General features: G+C 38.8%; 1 protein-coding gene across 1 annotated transcript in view; it reads right to left on the reverse strand.

Annotated features, from left to right (window-relative positions):
- The window catches only part of LOC6035194 (segmentation protein cap'n'collar), a 92,483-nt gene that overhangs the window by 17,211 nt on the left and 56,430 nt on the right, over positions 1 to 18,842 (reverse strand). Inside the window, 2 exon segments of the mRNA XM_038249282.1 lie at positions 15,458 to 15,871; positions 16,285 to 16,430. Coding sequence (XP_038105210.1) covers positions 15,458 to 15,871; positions 16,285 to 16,430 — 560 coding nt within the window.

Raw genomic sequence — 18,842 nt, forward strand, 5'->3', positions numbered from 1 at the left:
ATCAGAATGGTTTTTATGCTACTTGAATGAAAATCACCGATTCTGATAGAATTACTGAATTCACTGTTACTAATTTTGTCCCTAAATAACTAAAGGCAAAGTATAAAAAGTTGATATTTATAGTTAAAATCCTAAATTCTACAAACACTATTTTTTTAAACCCGCATCCTAACCTGGCACCCACATTAAGATAGGGAAAAATCACATATGTAGCGGTTTATTGTACAAATGTGATATTTCCACTATCAGAGAACCTCCTTGTCTCGATGACAGCTTACCGGCCATCGATTAAGCCCTGAGACTACGCCAAAGTGGGTTCTCGCAGCATGAAGTGGTGTCCATATGTAAAAATGGAAGCTTCAGCAATATACTGAACACTTCGATTTTAATTCCACATCGAATCAAATCATACTCTTTGCCAAACAAGCATCAAACCTATGACACTCATTATGACAAAGCCCAGGGGGTGTCTAAGAAGCATTTGTTAAAAATTAAATTCTACATCAGGCCTGCCCAACGTCCGGCCCGTGAAGCCATTTCATCCGGCCCGCGACGGCTTTTCAACAAAATATTATATTAATTGATTATTTTTAAAAAAATAAAAAAATAAGATTCACATAAATTTTTGCACATTGAAAAAAAATTAAATAGGAACTTTTTGTTGTTTTTGCAATAAAATGTTGCTATTTCAACGTTTTTTTTTTATTTTGCCTTTGTACTTTTTCAATTTTGGATTGAAATTCAAACACTTTTTATATTGTAATTTAATTTTTATTATTTTTTATTTATATTTTCAGAATCAATTATCAAACTGATAAACTGAGCAAGAAAACAAAATTTTCCATTTTGTAAAATATATGAAAAATTAGATTGTTGTCTAAAAATTTACAAAAAGACACTAAATATTTTTTTCTGAGCTTACTTCGAATTGAAATTTTAATTTTTTGAGGAACTTGATTAAAATTTATTTTTGAATAAATGAATAAGCAAAAAATAGTGTATTTTTCAGAACAACTTTACAGTGTTAAAGTTTTGGTTAAAATGAAAGCTTGAAAACGCGAATTATTTAAAGTGAAAATAAAAATCACTGCACAAAAGTATTTTTTGTAAAGAAGATTTGGATACATATTTTAATTAAATAAATTTTATCATGTCTTATTGATTTTTTTATATATTGGTGTGTTGAGGAAGTAAATTTTAAAGAAGAACAAATATAAAAAATATAATATATATATATATTTTTAAAGATATCTTTGTTTATCTTTCTTTTAATCAAGATTTATGAATCTTATTTGCAATACTTGTTTATTTTTTTTTACTTTAAAATAACTTGATAAAAATCGTTTGATGAAAAAAGAATTGTTGATTTTTTCCAACTTTTATTAAACATAGTTCCGGCCTGCCACAGTTTCAGAAATATCAGATCTGGCCCGCAGGGCCAAAAGGTTGGGCACCCCTGTTCTACATCTTATGGTCAAAACGATATTAGGGTGGTCCAACAATTTCTAATATTTTCAAAAACTATCTTCGCTTCTAGATGAGATAGAGGTATACTTTCTTCGACAGTATTGTAGTACTAGCCATTTCAATCAACTTTGTCGAAGACACCAAATCTCTATCTCTTAATCTGATCATTCTACAGCATTTTATATGAAAAGCAGTAGGGTGGCCCATCAAAAAAGTGTTTTTATTGCGTATCTTTTTTGTATTATTTTTGGCAATTTTGGTGTCTTCGGGACATATTTAGAGCATAAAAATACGCGTCTTTTGAAATGTCAACGAAGTCGCTAGGTCATTTTGGTAAAAAGTTACACCGTTTTTAAAGTTTTTAATAGGCCTTTTTCAAATGTTTGTATCTTTTCGAGGGGGACACAAACAACGAGGTTTAAAAAAATCAAGTTTTGTAACGAGTTGCTTACAACATTTTTTGCAATTCCGAAAAACGCTTCTTGAATGGAATTTTATGTCAAACATTCATGTTCAAAACAAAAAATATTGAAAAATGTTACTTTTTGATACTAGTGCTGAAAAGTTCAACTTTTCAGCACCCATTTCAGTGCTGAAAAGTACAACTTTTCAGCACTGGTATTGAAAGGTATTAATTTTCCATTCAGTTATTTTTGGTAGGGAAAAGTAGGCCGTTTCGTTTCTCCAATAAAACAGGAAATGTTGACAGTTTCACAGCAGAATTGCAAAATAGTAGGTTATGCAACAAGTTGCAAAAAGAGGATTTTTTCAGCACGAGTCGTACATTTATCCAACGAAGTTCACTGAGTTGGATAAATACGAAGAGTACAACGTTTTTTGCAATTCCAAAAAACACACACTGAGTGAAATTTTATGTAAAATTTTCATGTATTTTGTCAATAAATCGTTTAAATCAAAAAAATGTTGAAAAGTGTTACTTTTCGAAACAAGTGCTGAAAAGTTCAATTTTTCAGCACCCATTTGAGTGCTGAAAAGTAGAACTTTTCAGCATTTATTTGAAAAGTGTTACTATTCGATTCTATTATTTTTGGTACAGAAAAGTAGGCTATTTCGTCGTTCAAGAATGACAAGAAAAATAAGTAGTTTCACGACGGACTTGCAAAAATAATCTTTTTCGATTGTCCGAATGTTCAATAAATTATCCGAAAAGATTTTATTCCTGGACTTCCGATAATCGAGTTTTGATTTTGGGCTAAAAATACTAATAAAAAATACAAAAAATCATTTAAAAAAATATTTTTTCGATCTGTCGTCACAAAAATCTAAAAATCTATATTTTTTAAAAAAGTATCTCAACTTGGTTAAAAATGAATACAGTCCAGAATCGATTATGCGAATGCCTTCTAAAAATTTCACTTCGGATCATCGAATTTTCGGACATTAGAATCACAAAAAACATGTTTTTGTTGCTTATTTTTGATTGTCGACTTTTAAACTACACTAAAGTGATTTAGAATTTTTAAATTCAAGATGGCGTCCAAAATGGCGGCGATGAAATATTAAAAAAATGCATGTAATTTAAAACGCAATCAACTCTTCAAATTTGACTTTGGATTATCGAGACTTCGAATAATCGAGTCTAGACTATAATTTAAATCAAGCAATAAATTCGAAATATTTACAACCGTTAAAAAAATAAGAAAGATACAATTTTTTGACAATATTTTTTTTATGCCCCTCGATTTTATGTGGAAATTTAAGGGAGACAAGAACTTGAAAAAAAAAATTGTCTAATTTTTTTTACAGACAAAATTTAATAATAAGCACTTTAATAACACAAAAAAAAGTCTTCAGTTTATTTCTTAAAAAAATCAACAGTAATAATTAGACTTCTTTAAAATAAAAAAGAAAATTGTTGGATTTCAAATAATATTATCGTATCTAAAATCGACAATTCTGGTTGCATTTTCATGCGAAATGGCGGATTTTGAAGATTTAGAAAAGTATTTATTAAATATATTTGAGGAATTATACTTTGTAAGTGCAAAATGTTAGGGTTTTTTGATCACCCTTCAACGTTCACAAAACTGTTTCAATAATTTTCCTTAAAAGCTGTACAGGGATTCCATATATTTCAAGAGGCGCGAGATACTCCTTGAATCATCACCTAAACGAAACTTTGTAAATGATCGTGCGCCTCCTTCAATATGTATGAAAAACTTAAAATTGGAAAAAAATCAAAAATCCCATGGTAAAATATTTTCTAGGTCAGGGATATTTGAAATGGACCCCCAAAGCGTCCTTTCATCGAAGATTTTTTTAGGTACATTGATTTGCAATAATTATCTCCTTAGCTTTTTTTCGAATAGGTATTTTTTTCTATGTTGTGTTTCATATTATGTTTGATATAAAATTAATATATTCCCGAGCAGACGGAAATAACTTGGGAATAACAGTTTTTGATATTTGAAAATACTAGGCCAACAACATTATATGCTATTTATAACAAGATTTGTTATTCGTCGCTGATTTTTTTTGTTATTGGATTGTTTTTGTCATAACAGACAAATAACATTTTGAATTATTTTGCAAACAAATCTTTGTTATTATTATTTGTTATTTTAACAATTAATCCGATCGTCCCAATAACAGTTGGAGGTATTCTTCCATAACAAAAAAAAAAGCAAAAAAAATATTCCAAAGTTGTTTTGACTTTCAACCAATATCAGACTAATAACAAATTATGTTTTGATAACATAAACAGTTATTAAACCCTTATGCAAAAATTGATTTTTCAAGAATATTCCACAACACTTTCGGTTATTTTAACAGTATTTGTTTTTGAAATGGGATTAATTTTGTTATTACCGTCCGCACGGGTTAACATTCAAATTGTTTCAAAGGTAGCCGTTCATTATTTATACTGATGTATGTCAAACATTGAATTTACTTTATTTTTAAACTAACAGAACAACACTTTTCGCTTCTAAATGGTTTCTTATTTCTCTTTGAACTGAACTGTTTTTTTTTTCACTAGCCAAGAATATCCTTTTTAAAGACTTCCTCATTATCCGCCAATCTAAAGCTATTTTTACAGCATTAAAAGACCAGACAAAAACATCCCAGTTTTTCTAAACACACGTGCAAACTCCCATCCATCCATCGTAGACAACTCGCAGCCAAACCCGGACCCTGCCTAGAGTGATCCATCCTAGTAATATGAAAATTACCCATCAAATTAAATAATTACTGCCAAATAAGTTACTTCTTCTACTTGCTGCTCTTCCAACTACTTAGAATCCATCACTCAGCCAAGCCACATTACGTACACGCCAGGTTCGGAAATTCCGCACTTGTTGTGTTGTGCCCGAACCAGCAAGGAGAGTCTCTTCTTCTCCATTTTTCTGTTGACCGCAGAACGCACCAAAAAAATCGCGACCACACCATACGCCACTTCTCATCCCGCGCGCGCCTTGTCGTTGAGACATTATAGCAAAAACCGCAGGAAAAATAACTCCCGGGCCACAGCTGAAGAAGTGCTTGACGGGATGATAACAAAAAAAAAAAACGCCACCACTATCCAAAGTTCAAGCATTGAAAAGAACCATTTGATTGATTACCAACGTCTTCGTCGTCACCCGGGTCGCATATTGGTTATTATTTATCGAACGAGTTTTTATGAGACGAGGTTCGAATTTCGGGGATGCGAAACGCTTCTATGAGTAGGGCCACGACGACGAAGATCACGACACACGAATGACAAGCAATTGTACTCGCTTCGCGAGGTGATTATTTTTAAGGTAATTATTTTGCCTATTCCAAGTCGTCAATTGTCGATGGGGATAAGAACATTGAAAAGGAAATAATTGCGATCGAGCGAAAGGAAGAGGCAGTTGGTAAGAGGATTCATGCGTCGTGGAGACGCATGGTATAGTAGGCCATGTGTCTCCATCGCAAAAGGGCTAAAACAGTCGCATAGACCACAACACAAGACACAACACGATCAACCTCCCCAAAATTGTAACCCAGAACAACAGCAATAACATAGTCGCAACTACCGCGACATGACTCGTTTTTTGTCACTCTCTTCGGCAAAGGTCACCCCCGTCGTGCGAGTTGCTCGTGTACGTAATTAAGCGCGTTACGAACGCGGATCTACGGCCAACCGCCGCCGCGGCCACAGTCATGGAGACCCCGAAAAGCGCGCGCGCGCGACTCTCACAAAAAAAAAAAACGCGTCCAAGTTCGTGGATCATAATTAGACTCACTTCAAGGGTCGTCCTGAACAGCTCAGCAGCAGCGTTGGCATGGTCCAACGGTCTGCGGAAGCCCAACTCCGTGGCCACCGTTGCGGCGGGTTCTGGTCAAGGTGTTTAAGCGCGATACACTCAAACTCCGTTGCAGCATCCACAAACAATTTAAGGGCAATCAATTAGCAGTGCACACTCTAATCGACCCTCCTCGTGATAACATTTAGCACACTTGGTCACAATCACACAATGCTTCTTCCTCTTGTTCTTCTTCTCCCTAAGGGATGATCCTCGATCACTCGTAACTTTTCGTTTGATAAACCACCCCCGAAACGCGAAACGCAACGCGCAACGCAACGTCCGTACCGTCCGTAGCACAAGTCAGCTTGGAACTAAAAGCTTCTATTCGACAACAACCTCGGCCAAGGTAGAGGAGGCCTCCTCCGGCTTGAGGGGTTCTGACGGCGGCGACGACGATGATGCGAGAGGAGGTGGAGGAGAAGGAGGAACAACAACAGCAACAGTACCAGATGATGATGAGGTGAGGTAAAGTACCTGAGCGACGACGAAGACGACGACGAGGGTAAAGTGGCAGAACGTTGAGAAGAGTTGAGGAAAAAACAGTCCAGCAGAACACGAGTGATCTCTCGCGGGCTGGTGGATTGATGGAAGGTGGTTGGTTTGCTGTTTGTAAGTTCTTGTGCCTTAGAGTACTTATGGTGGCGGGTTGGGATGTGCAACTTTGAATGTGGGTCAAATTTGGAAGCTGGAGGAAATTGTTAAACAACACATGCTGCATGTTTACTGTTGAAAATGATAAGGACAGCATCAAAATTCTAATAATGCTTGTTAAAAATTTTAAAATTATTCCCAGTTTTTTTTAAATTAATATTCAATTTGTATAACTTAATATTCAGGATTTTGATTTTTTTTTTATATAATTGAAACTTCAAATCAGGGACAAGGCTTAACATTTTGGGAATAAAAATATATTTTTTGCAATTCCGTCGTGAAACTACTTACTTTTCCTGTCATTCTTGAACGACGAAATAGCCTACTTTTCTGTACCAAAAATAACAGAATCGAATAGCAACACTTTTCAAAATAAATGCTGAAAAGTTCTACTTTCAGCACTAAAAAGGGTGTTGAAAAGTTGAACTTTTCAGTACTTGTTTCGAAAAGTAACTCTTTTCAACATTTTTTGATTTATTGACAAAATACATGAAAATTTTACTTAAATTTCACTCAATGGGTGTTTTTCGGAAATGCAAAAAATGTTGTATGGAACTCGTTGCAAAACTTATTTTTTTCAGCACTCTTCGTATTTATCCAACTCGGTGAACCTCGTTGGATAAATGTACGACTCGTGCTGAAAAAATCCTCTTTTTGCAACTTGTTGCATAAACTACTATTTTGCAATCCCGTCGTGAAATTACTTATTTTTCCTGTCATTCTTGAACGACGAAAAAGCCTACTTTTCTGTACCAAAAATAACAGAATCGAATAGCAACACTTTTCAAAATAATTCAAAATAACTCAAATGGGTGCTGAAAAGTTGAACTTTTCAGCACTTGTTTCGAAAAGTAACACTTTTCAACATTTTTTTGATTTAAACGATGTATTGACAAAATACATGAAATTTCGACCTAATATTTCGATCAATGGGTGTTTTTCGAAATTGCAAAAAATGTTGTATGGAACTCGTTGCAAAACTTGATTTTTTCAGCACTCGTCGTATTTATCCAACTCGGTGAACCTCGTTGGATAAATGTACGACTCGTGCTGAAAAAATCCTCTTTTTGCAACTTGTTGCATAAACTACTATTTTGAAATTCCGCTGTGAAACTGTCAACTTTTCCTGTTCTCTGGAGAAACGAAATGGCCTACTTTTCCCTACCAAAAATAACAGAATGAAAAATTAATACCTTTCAATACCAGTACTGAAAAATTCTACTTTTCGTCACTTAAATGGGTGCTGAAAAGTTGTTGAACTGTTCAACAATTGTATCGCAGTATTGAAGTATCATTTTTCTTTTTGCCTTCCTCACTTTACTGAGGAAAGGCTATAAAATCACTCGAAAAACGAACTTTTTAGTTAGATTTTCTAGACCTACCTTCATTTGTACATATCGACTCAGAATCACCAGCTGAGCAAATGTCTGTGTGTTTGGCTGTATGTAGACATGTGTACCAAATCAATGTCACTGGAATATCTTGTCACAGGCTCAACCGATTTTGGCCGGAACGGTTTTAATCGATCCGTCTTAACATCCCCTAAGTTGCTATTTAAATTCATGCAGTTTGCTCGTGTATTTAAAAACTTATGTTAAAAAAAACTGTTTCATATTAATTTAAAATTATGGTAAAAAGGGTGGTTTTTTCATGAAACCCTCACATGTTATACATTTTTAGAAAGCATATGAGAAGACCTTTCTTGTGGATTAAGAATTTACAAGATCTGACTTACCTATCTAAAATTACAAGCAGTTTAAAAAATCTGCCTGTGTGGATCAATCGGACCGCGCACTGGACTCACAATCCAGAGGTTGCCGGTTCGAATCCCGGGATGGACGCAAAAAATTCTAAGTGTAAATATAGTTATTCGGTGCCCTCTCCCCGTGCCCATACCTTCACACTTAGGAGACCCGGGAGGCGGAGTCTTGTCGCAAAAAGAACGATACACGCCTGTGGATCCGTTGACGAAACCGCAAGGTTTAAGAGGGCTACATTATAAGGTGTTACGTCGATTCCGTTAAAAAATGGTCTGAATTTACATAACCTCAAATGGTCCCGTCTGGTCGCCACGAAAAAAGCTTTGTAGAGGGATGCCATTTTCCTGAAAGGCGGTGTCTGTATAATCTTGACAAAAAGTCTGTAGGAAGTCTGTTTTTTTTACACGTCCCTTATTTTTATTAGGACCTCTTAGGTGCTGCGATCACGTTAGGAGAGATCCATAAACCATTGTAATCACTCTATAAATGAGAGGAAGGCACCAACCACCTAAAGGTGGACGTTTTTTTTTTGTTTCGAACGGTATATTTACTTAACACATGGAGGATTGACATACAATTTTATTCAAAAAGCGTTTTTCGGAATTGCAAAAAATGTTGTAAGCAACTTGTTGCAAAACATGATTTTTTCAGCACTCGTCGTATTTATTCAACTCGGTAAACCTCGTTGGACTCGTGCTGAAAAATCTGCTTTTTGCAACTTGCTGCATAAACTACTATTAAAATGTATTGCCAATTTTTTCAAAGATTTTGTAATACTTAAAGATACTTTGTTTCAAAACCTAAAATTTATACTCAAAATTTGAGGGACAAAAACATTTGATAAAATTTATAATACCGTCATCAGTTGTGACATTTGCTCTTGGGGGTGAGATTGGGTCATACGAAGGTGCAGAAATATGTTTGACCGAATCTCAGTCCCCAGCCTTATAATTCAATTAATAAGTGAAGTCTGGGTTTTTGACTTCCACTATAAAATAAGGAATTAAAAAATGTCGGTTTTCTGTGATTTTTTAAAATCATTGAAAAAAATTGTAAATTTGGCCTATTTCATAGCTAAATGAGCGCACAAACAATATTTTTCGTTGAAAAACTTGAAAATTGGTTGTTAATTACTTAGAATACGTTGTAACTTCAGAGAAAAAACATTTCAAAAAATCATTGATATTGTTCATATTTGTGACCATGTAATAACTGTATTAATGTTAAGAAAGGCTTAGAAATTAATATTAAATTATGAGCAATGTTGCAAACAACGACGTGAGCGACATTTTGTAACAAAGGTGTTTTATATCTTTATTTTTGAAAAAAAAATATGATAGTTAGAAAAGATTAATCGGACTGTACAAACATTTTGACTATTGATAATGATGCGATAATTTAGATTGTTATGAAATGTTTTACCCATTACCCCCTTAGGGATTAAAACATTTTTTTTGGAAAATAGAGAAAATAATTTTTTGAGCAGCTTAAAATAAGTTGAAAGTTATCATGAATTATTAAACTATTTAATGAATTATCAAAAAATGTCATATCATATTTATAATACTATCTGAAAACTTTGACACCCCTACTGCAACACCACACCGTGTCCAACTCCGACAATGTTCTTAGCAGTTTTTTTTTCGGGTGGCTCAAATTCTACACACCACTGCTACTAATCATAATTACTTCCACGCGGCTCACACTTGTATCCATCAGGCACTTCCAGCAGCACGTTGAAAAGTGTGTTTTTTTTCTCTTCGCTTGTGGCTCATTTTTGTCGCTGCCAAGTTCGCGTATCCGCGTGTATGTGTCTGAGAATGCCCTTCCTCGGCGCAAAGTGAGTACAAGTTTAATGTCGCACACAACTTCCATCAGCATGTACCACATTACGGATGCTCATTTTTACCCCGACTACTCTCAGATATTCTAACTCTGCTCGGTTCTTTCAATGCTCTTGATTATGGTCCCAGAATCGACCGCGCGTGGAGACTTGAACGCCGGTTCAAGTGCCCGACTCGAGAACATTTCTGTAACCACCATCAGCAGAGGGCAGCTGCAGAGTCCTCCACAGCGTCGTCGATCGACTCTGACGACTATTATGGCCCGCACGAAGCCACAAAAACCGAACTCCACGAGCCCGAGCCGAACAAACAGACGAATAAAAAAAACGCTTTAAAAATCACGCGGTGACTGACCCTATTGTGCCGGATTTTAGCCACGCTATGCTCTTCCGCGAGGGGAGACAGACAAAACTTCATAACGGAGCGTCGCGACGGCGACCGACGATCATGCGTGCGTGTGAGTGTGTGTGTGCGCCACACAAATTGATGCAAATTGGTTGCAGTCAGGGACACTTGTTTTCGGCAGCAACGCCACGTTGATGATGCTTTGACGGTGCGCGTCTTTATAGAGGAAGAGTAGAATTCATCATCATAATTGAGTACAGTTTGTTTGCGGTATTTGGCGAATTTGTTTGGTTTGATCTAATAATGTTTGATGATCTGAATAAATTATCAACTTCTCTGTTCTACTGCAAAACAGAGATTTACAATACATCTTTTGGCTTATATTTTACCGAAAGAGTTTTCATTCAGATAAATGATTCATTTGTTTTCAAGTCAATTCCAAACGAACGCAACTGAAATTTATTTGATAAAAAAAATAACAACTTTAAGCAAAAAATCATAATTATTTAAAAGAAAATCTTTTTAAAATATTTAGGAAATAAAAAAAAATGGATTAAAACAAAATCTAGCGTTTATTTGCAAAAGATGTTATCAGACATAATGACGTCTATCATAAATATGCATTTCTTGACTATCATTTTAAAGAAAATAACAAAAAATGATTCATGTTGTTTCTGAGTTACGAGCATTTAAAAAACGCAAGAAAATAAATTTTCAAACATTTTTGAAATTAATAATTCGTAAATTGATCAACGATCGAAAAACAGCTTTGTATATGAATGAACCATTTTCAGGTTATTTTTGCTTTCTTTCAATCTATCAAATATCATTTAACTTGTTTGTTTGTTTATTTTATACTGTAGCGTTAGGCTTACCTTTTAAATGCATACACTTGATACATACATTTTTACTATCTTTAGTTTTTTTTTTCTTTTTAAACATTACTTTTTTTAACCAAAAGAAAAACAACAATATAACAATATTAAATTACATAACACTTTTTGGGTGCAAAATGTAATATAATAAAAATTATTATTTCAATGAAAACTAATTCAATGGCGAACTTTCAAAAAAAAATTGTAGTTTATGCAACAAGTTGCAAAAAGAGGATTTTTTCAGCACGAGTCGTACATTTATCCAACGAGGATAACCGAGTTGGATAAATACGAAGAGTGCTGAAAAAATCAAGTTTGGCAACGAAAAACTAAACTAAACTATTGGCACTACGCCCCCCGGGGCATGGCCTTCCTCTAACGTGGGATTTCTGCTCCAGCGCCTCTGACGAGACAGGAGAAACCGGGACCGACGTTTTACTTCACCATCCGATAGAAGCTCAGTGGATAAGGCGGGAATCGAACCCGCGTCTCATAGCATCATCGGGATCGGCAGCCGAAGCCGCTACCCCTGCGCCACGAGACCCACAAGTTTGGCAACGAGTTCCATACAATTTTTTTTGCAATTCCAAAAAAACACATACTGAGTGAAATTTGATATCAAATTTCCATGTATTTTGTCAATAAATCGTTTAAATCAAAAAAATGTTGAAAAGTGTTACTTTTCGAAACAAGTGCTGAAAAGTTCAACTAGTAGAACTTTTCAGCATTTATTTTGAAAATTGTTGCTATTCGATTCTGTTATTTTTGGTACAGAAAAGTAGGCTATTTCGTCGTTCAAGAATGACAGGAAAAGTAAGTAGTTTCACGACGGAATTGCAAAAACAATATTCTATGTTTTTTCTAAGATTTTTTTTGTTTGCAAAATTGAAAACACTTTGTAATATTTTAATTTCTACGTTGGCGTACTAAGTTTGCCTCCTTTTTCATTTAAATTTAGTCCAGACTCAACTATCTGAAGTCTACCAACAAAATGTACTCCGAATGATCAAAACACAAAAACAATATTTTTCATTGTTTTGGATTGTTTTGGTTTCCACGATGTTCTGAGAAATGTTTTCCTAGATGGCGACCAAAATAGTGATATTTGAATATTGAAAATGGTAATGTTGGTGATATATCAGGCAATCTTATTTTATGTTGATATAAATAAATTAAAAGTTTACGTTTTTTATGATTCGATTATTTTCACAGCAATAAAAAAATTAGAAAGCCAGCTGCATGTAAAAGGCCTGGGTGTAAAATAATTATTGCATTATTTTATGAAATAGCTGATGGCCGAGCGAGCTAAGGCGCCAGTCCTTACCGATAGTGCTGGATTTGAATCCCGTCGGTTGCATTTTTCGTGTTTAAAAAATTGTGCATGCAGTGTGTAATATTAAGTGTCCTTTTTGATGAAGGTGATGTGCATGCAATTTGCATCGGATTTTTTGCTGTGTTAGATCCTTTGAAGAATTCAGGTAATCGAACTTCAAGTAATCGAGTCTAGACTGTACTTAAGTCTACTCAAACCATTTTTTAAATCTCTTTTTAGCTACTTAAACTTTCCCTTCATTTTTGACCCCCTCTGATCTACTTTTTTCAAAATTTAAAGAAATGGTGAGACAAAATTGCTTGAAATTGAAAAACGTTCGTATTATATCGGTTAAGTCACAACCAATTTACAAATAACTAATTCTCACAAACAGGTAAAAATATACTGTTTTATAAATAATAGATTAAAGAAAGATTTTTCTCCAGCGACAAAAGCCGCAAATTTGACTTTTGCTCATTAGGTGTCTTTCCCTGGAAACAATCCATTCTTCGCCAAAGTAATAAATTATCACCTCAACCATTGATAATTTGCCCAAAACCGCCCCCGTTCGTTCATGGCTTTCACTTCTCGGGTTCTTTCCTCCTTCGCCGACCTGTCCCCGGAAGCCTTAATCCTTTCAAGTGTAGCGAAAATTATGCCCAAAACTCTGCATACCGCTACCGCTCATTTCACCTGACTGACTTGAACAGGCCCCGAGAGAAGCTAAGCCCCCGGTAAGTCGGCGGAGAAAGATAAACAATTATTATGCCCGAAAACGCAAGCCAATATAAAAACATTGCCCCATGCGGAGCCTCAACCCGTTGACAAAGGTCCAAAAGTCGAAGGATTGACGGCCGGATAAGCCGCCGTAACAAAAATAACCAGATCCTCACCGGCGGCTGAGGTGGTGTCCCGATTTTCGCACCCCTGACACGTCGATGACAATGGCGCGGTCACCGCAAAAACTTGGACAGAGAGGGCTACCTGATGTTCGGAATATAATAAAACAATAAATAAAAAGGGTTCCTCCTTTCGCCACCAGGAGAAGAGTCCGGCCGGAGTGGAAGATGGGTCCGGAAGATATTGCTGCTGCTGCTGCCGCTTTACAACAAGTTCAGCAAGATGGGAGAAGGGAGAGCAACAAAAACCTGTTAAAAGCAATCAGCACCGATACTGAATTGCTTTATTCCCACTTTGGGCCCAAAAGCCGGCAAAAAGAGCACAAGACAAGACAAGACAAGTGACTCTCCGAGCGGCGCAGTAGGCTCTGGTGGTTAGCCCTACTCAGAAGAGGGAACCACCACAGAACCAATCGATGGATGTGGCCAACTTCGATTGCTACCTTACGGCCACTTTTTGTGGTTTTGCGTCGTCCCACTTCGAACCCATCGTCGTCGTCGTCGTCGTCGCCTTCTTGGATGCTTTATTACAGGGCGATGTTCTCGCCTTCCTTTCTTTGAGATTCGAGCAAAAGTCGAAGTCCTAATTGCATGCGCAGAGAGGAAAATTGGTAAGGAGAGAAGCCATTCCCCGATTCCTTTTCAGACTTTTGAGAAGGAGCAGAAAGAACAACAAAATGTGAGATGATTTTCGTCCGATCGCAGCAACATCCTCGATCATTAGGGAGTTGTACACACCGTCGAGCAAGTTAATGCTAAGAATGTATACTTTTTGGCTTTTGTGATTGCCATCGCAGGAATTATGAAGCCTTTTGGGAACCATCAGGCTGGCTGGTGAACAGAGAGGTGAAAGCGAACATCGAGGACAGGGAAAATGCATGAAAATTTTGTGTTTTTAAATCGACAAGTGTTTTTAAAGAAAACACTTGTGCGCAGAGGAGAAAAAGACTTACTCTCTCTCGAGGTCCACAGACTGTGTTATTTTAAAAACGTTTTCAAGTCCAACTTTTCGAAAGTAATCTTCCCAGCTCAACCTGCTTCCACGAAATTCTGGACTGGACGATCTTACAATATAAGGGGAAAAAAAAGTTTCAAGAGGTCAGTCCCTGATGAATTCGAAAGTGGGTCGTCGTCGTCCAGCGTAAATATGCATGTGTTCCGGTTGATACGGGTCAGCGAACGGTGCAAGCACTTGGAGGTCCTTGGCGCGCGGCCAACCGGAGGAAAAAGTAAACATTCCCGCGCGCGGGAACAAATTACGAAATATGTGAAAAATAAATATTTATTATCTAGCATGTCAACGTGTGATCGGGGTGTTGGCTGCTAGAGTGGGGGGAAAGGACAATGGAATGTGGGAACTTTTTTTTTCGACGAGTGTCAGCTGTGACGTAAGGCGTTTTATGGAAAAAATTGTTGAAAATTGTAACATTTTTGAGGGTTTTTGATTTTGACGATAATTTCAGTAAACGCTTCAGTCAAGGTATGATAGATTTTGGCTAAGGAAATTAACTTAAATTCAATTCTGTCAATTGGAGTATGTTCAGGGAGCCAAAATATATCATACCTTGACAAAATTGAAGCGTTTATTGGCATCAACTTCAAAAATGTTGAGTTTTTACAGCCACTCAAGTTTAAAAGTGGTGCAGTGGACTCTCTCGTTGTCGATATTGAAGGGACCGTCGAGAGCGGGAGTTATCAAATTATAGAATGAAAAATCAAAGCAATCTATTTGAAGGGACTGAAAAATTTATTGACAGCTGGAGCAATATTGATATCGAGAAGATCGATAGCCAGAGAGTCCACTGTATGATATTACGGCAGGTTTTGTTTGCAAATTATACAAGTTTCCAACACTTAACGCTTTTGACAGTTTCCCATTCTAAGCTTCAGAAACAACATTGACATGTTTTGAAATCGAAGAAATGTTATTAAATCTGCTATTTCGGTCGAATGTTTGGTCACAGATCAATCTCCGCACAATCAAAAAAAGCCATTCAAAACCCACGACTCACCTGATGATGCTGGTGGTAGTGGTGATGGTGGTGGTAGCTGCCCTGCCGCAGCGAACCGTGGTGCATCCCGTGGCCATAGTTTTGCATCGGCTGGCGCGGGTGCTGAAAGTGGGACGACGACGTCTGGATCATCATGTCGCACAGCAGGTCCTCTAGGTCATCGGCAACGACGGCCTCCGGATCGTCCGGGAGGGGATCTTTATCCCCGTTGGCGGCGGCCTTTTCCGGCTTTTCCTCCGCTGATTGGGCGACCGAATCGGTGGCACTCTTCAAATCGACGCTAGAACCGGCTGCGGCGGCACCTTGGCACAGTTCATCAGCCGATGTTTCGAGCTCCCTCTCGATTCGTTTGACCTCGGACTCCTCTTCCTCCTCTTCGGCTGTGGTCTTCTTTTTTGCTGGCTCGTCGGTTTCCTGCATTAAACAAACATATAATTTAGTGTTGGTTTTTGTCTCGCTCTAGCCTCCCCCCTCGCGACGACGACGCCGAATGGCACGGAACGTTCGTCATCGTCGTGGTCTGGCTGTGCGCGCACGTTTTGAATATCCAAAATTAACAGTGAGTGTAATTATGGTTCGATAGTCTTGTCAGTGGTCATCGATAATTTGCTTAACCTCAGGCGCTGCAGCATTAAACATTAACGTCAAGAATTTGTGTGTTTGCACAGCAAGGGCCGGTCAGACCAGAACCCGGAGGAGAGTTCAGCCACCGACGGTGGCCTTTAGCCTTCGAACCAGCAATTTCCGAGCCCTCCTTCGTTCAATAATAAATTAGGGGAACTGCACGACACACGCACGCACCTTCGTGCAAATTGAGCGATTCTCACCTCTGTGGCCGCGTTGGTTCCGTCGGCGTCGTTCGCGTTACCGTTGATCAGCTCCGGTAGGTTGAGTTCCTCCTCCAGGAACAGATCGGCTAGCGGCGGCGGAAGGGTGCCCTCGCTGTCGTCGGTCGCGTTGAGCACATATTCACCTGGTGGTTGGGAGGGGTAAAATTGTTAGAATTGTGTTTGCGGTTGTAATTTTGGTTTGTTTGAACAAATTACTGAGGGGGACACTTGCAAACGGTGGACGTCGGTGGGGTCAATTATGATATACTTTGTCAATATTGGGTGACCACGCTGATTGAGGGTTAATCTGATTGTACCCAGTAGCAGGCTATGCTGTGATGTGATCCCTAAAGCGAGAGTTCAGAGTTGTCAGACTACTAGATCGAATAGGCTTTTCCAATTTATATCAACAAACAGAACCAGATGATCGACGATCGTTGAAATCGATGTTTTGTAAACACAAACATTCTTTTCCGAACCTTCAACAAACCCACAACAGCTACCTGAATTGCGCTTCCCCTTGGGGAAATCAGAAAAGGTGCGTCGGACACTGTCAAAGCAGTCAAATTGTATGAAGATGGATTGGTGCCCCGTGGGAAGCGATAGGTCTTCCCGGAATGCAAGCTGAACCAGCTTTGAACATTCCGGTTTCCCGGGTCAGCGATCCTCCAAGGAGTTCGTAAACGTAGCAGCAACTCTCAAGAGACTCTCACTCCATTGACTGGGCGCGACACACGAGCAAAAGTCCAAACTCATCCCAATGTGGCTGGCTGACCGACCGGACCCCGTTTCAATCGTCATCCTAGACCTGCTCCGATGAGTTTCGAGTTTTGGGGCGCAAGTAGAGTCGAGTCAAGTAGTACTACCGGTAATGAAAACGAAACTTCCTCCCCTTTCTCCCGGGCCACAATGGTGGGTTCAAAAATCGGCACCCAAATCGAGAAATTCGTGTAGTCATGGCGCCATGAATCAACATAAACAGCTCTCATTCAACAACAAACGGCACGTCGGTCGGCCAGCAAAACAATATCAATGGCAGTGTGTGTGAGCAGCAGCATGATGATGATGATGATGATGGGCATACTTTGCATAACAACGCGCGCGATCATCGCTTACGCGATCGCAGTAGGCCGACCTGCTTGCCTCCGGGGGTGACCATGACCAAGGTTGGCGAAATTTCATCCCGGTAGCAGCGCCTACTGGCGTCTGGCACAGCACTCCAACAATTGTGCTGGTTCATCTCCCGGATTTTCGGGGAGTTCTCGGAAAAGTGGCTGCGTTTCTTTTTTTGTACAGTCATCAAAATAGAGTTTTATCACTATTATGACCTATTGAGCGTTTTCGAGTGTGGCTCGATCGATTCCAAATTATGCAAAGGGGGCGCCCCTGCTTCGATTTTCGTAGCGTAGGTTAGTGTTGCGCTGAGGAATCGCGATCGCTTTTGTCCGCGTGAAGTGCGCCCGACTCTGCTGCGCTGAAGTGTGTTGAACGGTCCAACGGATCTTGACATTGGCAGTGATTTCTTTTGTGGATTAGGTTGGGTTGTTCACCCCGCACTCGGATCGAAGTAGGCTTCGCTAGGATTCTTGCAGAAACCTTTGTCGTGGTTCGGAATTTGGCACGGCTGCCCTGACGGCGGACAAGCAAAGGCCTTTCAGAACACAACTTGTCTACAAGTCAGTCTTCTTCCAACCCCTTCGTCTTGACGGCGAGAGCTATTTGTTCCTCGTCACGATCCTGCTGATATCTGTCTTGAAAGAATCTCCTCTTTTCGATCTGTTCCTCCTTTGGTCGGAGTGGCCGGGGCGCAGCCGTCTCCGTTATCGGGCTCTCCTCATCTGTGGCGCGGCGGCTTGGTCGGTTCTCCGGGACTGATGGCTGTCCGCGCCACATTCTTTCACCTTTTCGTCTTCTTCTAGCCGTCGTCGGAGGGTCGTCTTACACACCGGCAGTCACCTTTGGCCCGGCCCGGGGCGGCACGTTTGGAATTATGTCGAATACTATTAATTTCTTTCTTCTGATTGATTTTGACCACGAGATATCGGGTTCATTATTAGTCGATTTTGTGTGTGCATTCGCTGGATGGCGGTGAGAATTCTGTCGTGTGCGCTAATAGAGGCGGCACTTTGCCGCGGTGGTGGAGGAGTTCTGTTTGAACTGCGCAATCAACGTCAATCCCGTGCGATGGCAGCTATGTGGGAACCAACCCAGGGTTATAGGGTGAGATCTAGCCACCTCAAATTAATTACATCGCACGCACCAAAAACCTCACAATTTTACATTTAAATTCAGCACAATTTCCGCCGCGGGAAGTTGCGGAACATGCGTTCACACTATTGTCGCAGAGAGCTTAATCCATCGCAGTTATCTGCGATCTACAACTCCGGGCGCAGCCAACTGCGACAATGCTGAGAGCGTTTTCGTCAGTGTTGCCAACCACGAACAAATTTCGCATGGCCTACTGTATAACACGCTGGTCGGCCATCTTTTCGCCCGCAGGTCGCGATAAAACCCCTCTTAAAAACCACACAAATACAATAAGATTCGCCGCCGGC

Source organism: Culex quinquefasciatus, chromosome 1 (assembly GCF_015732765.1).
Source record: "Culex quinquefasciatus strain JHB chromosome 1, VPISU_Cqui_1.0_pri_paternal, whole genome shotgun sequence".
NCBI classification, from domain to species: domain Eukaryota; kingdom Metazoa; phylum Arthropoda; class Insecta; order Diptera; family Culicidae; genus Culex; species Culex quinquefasciatus.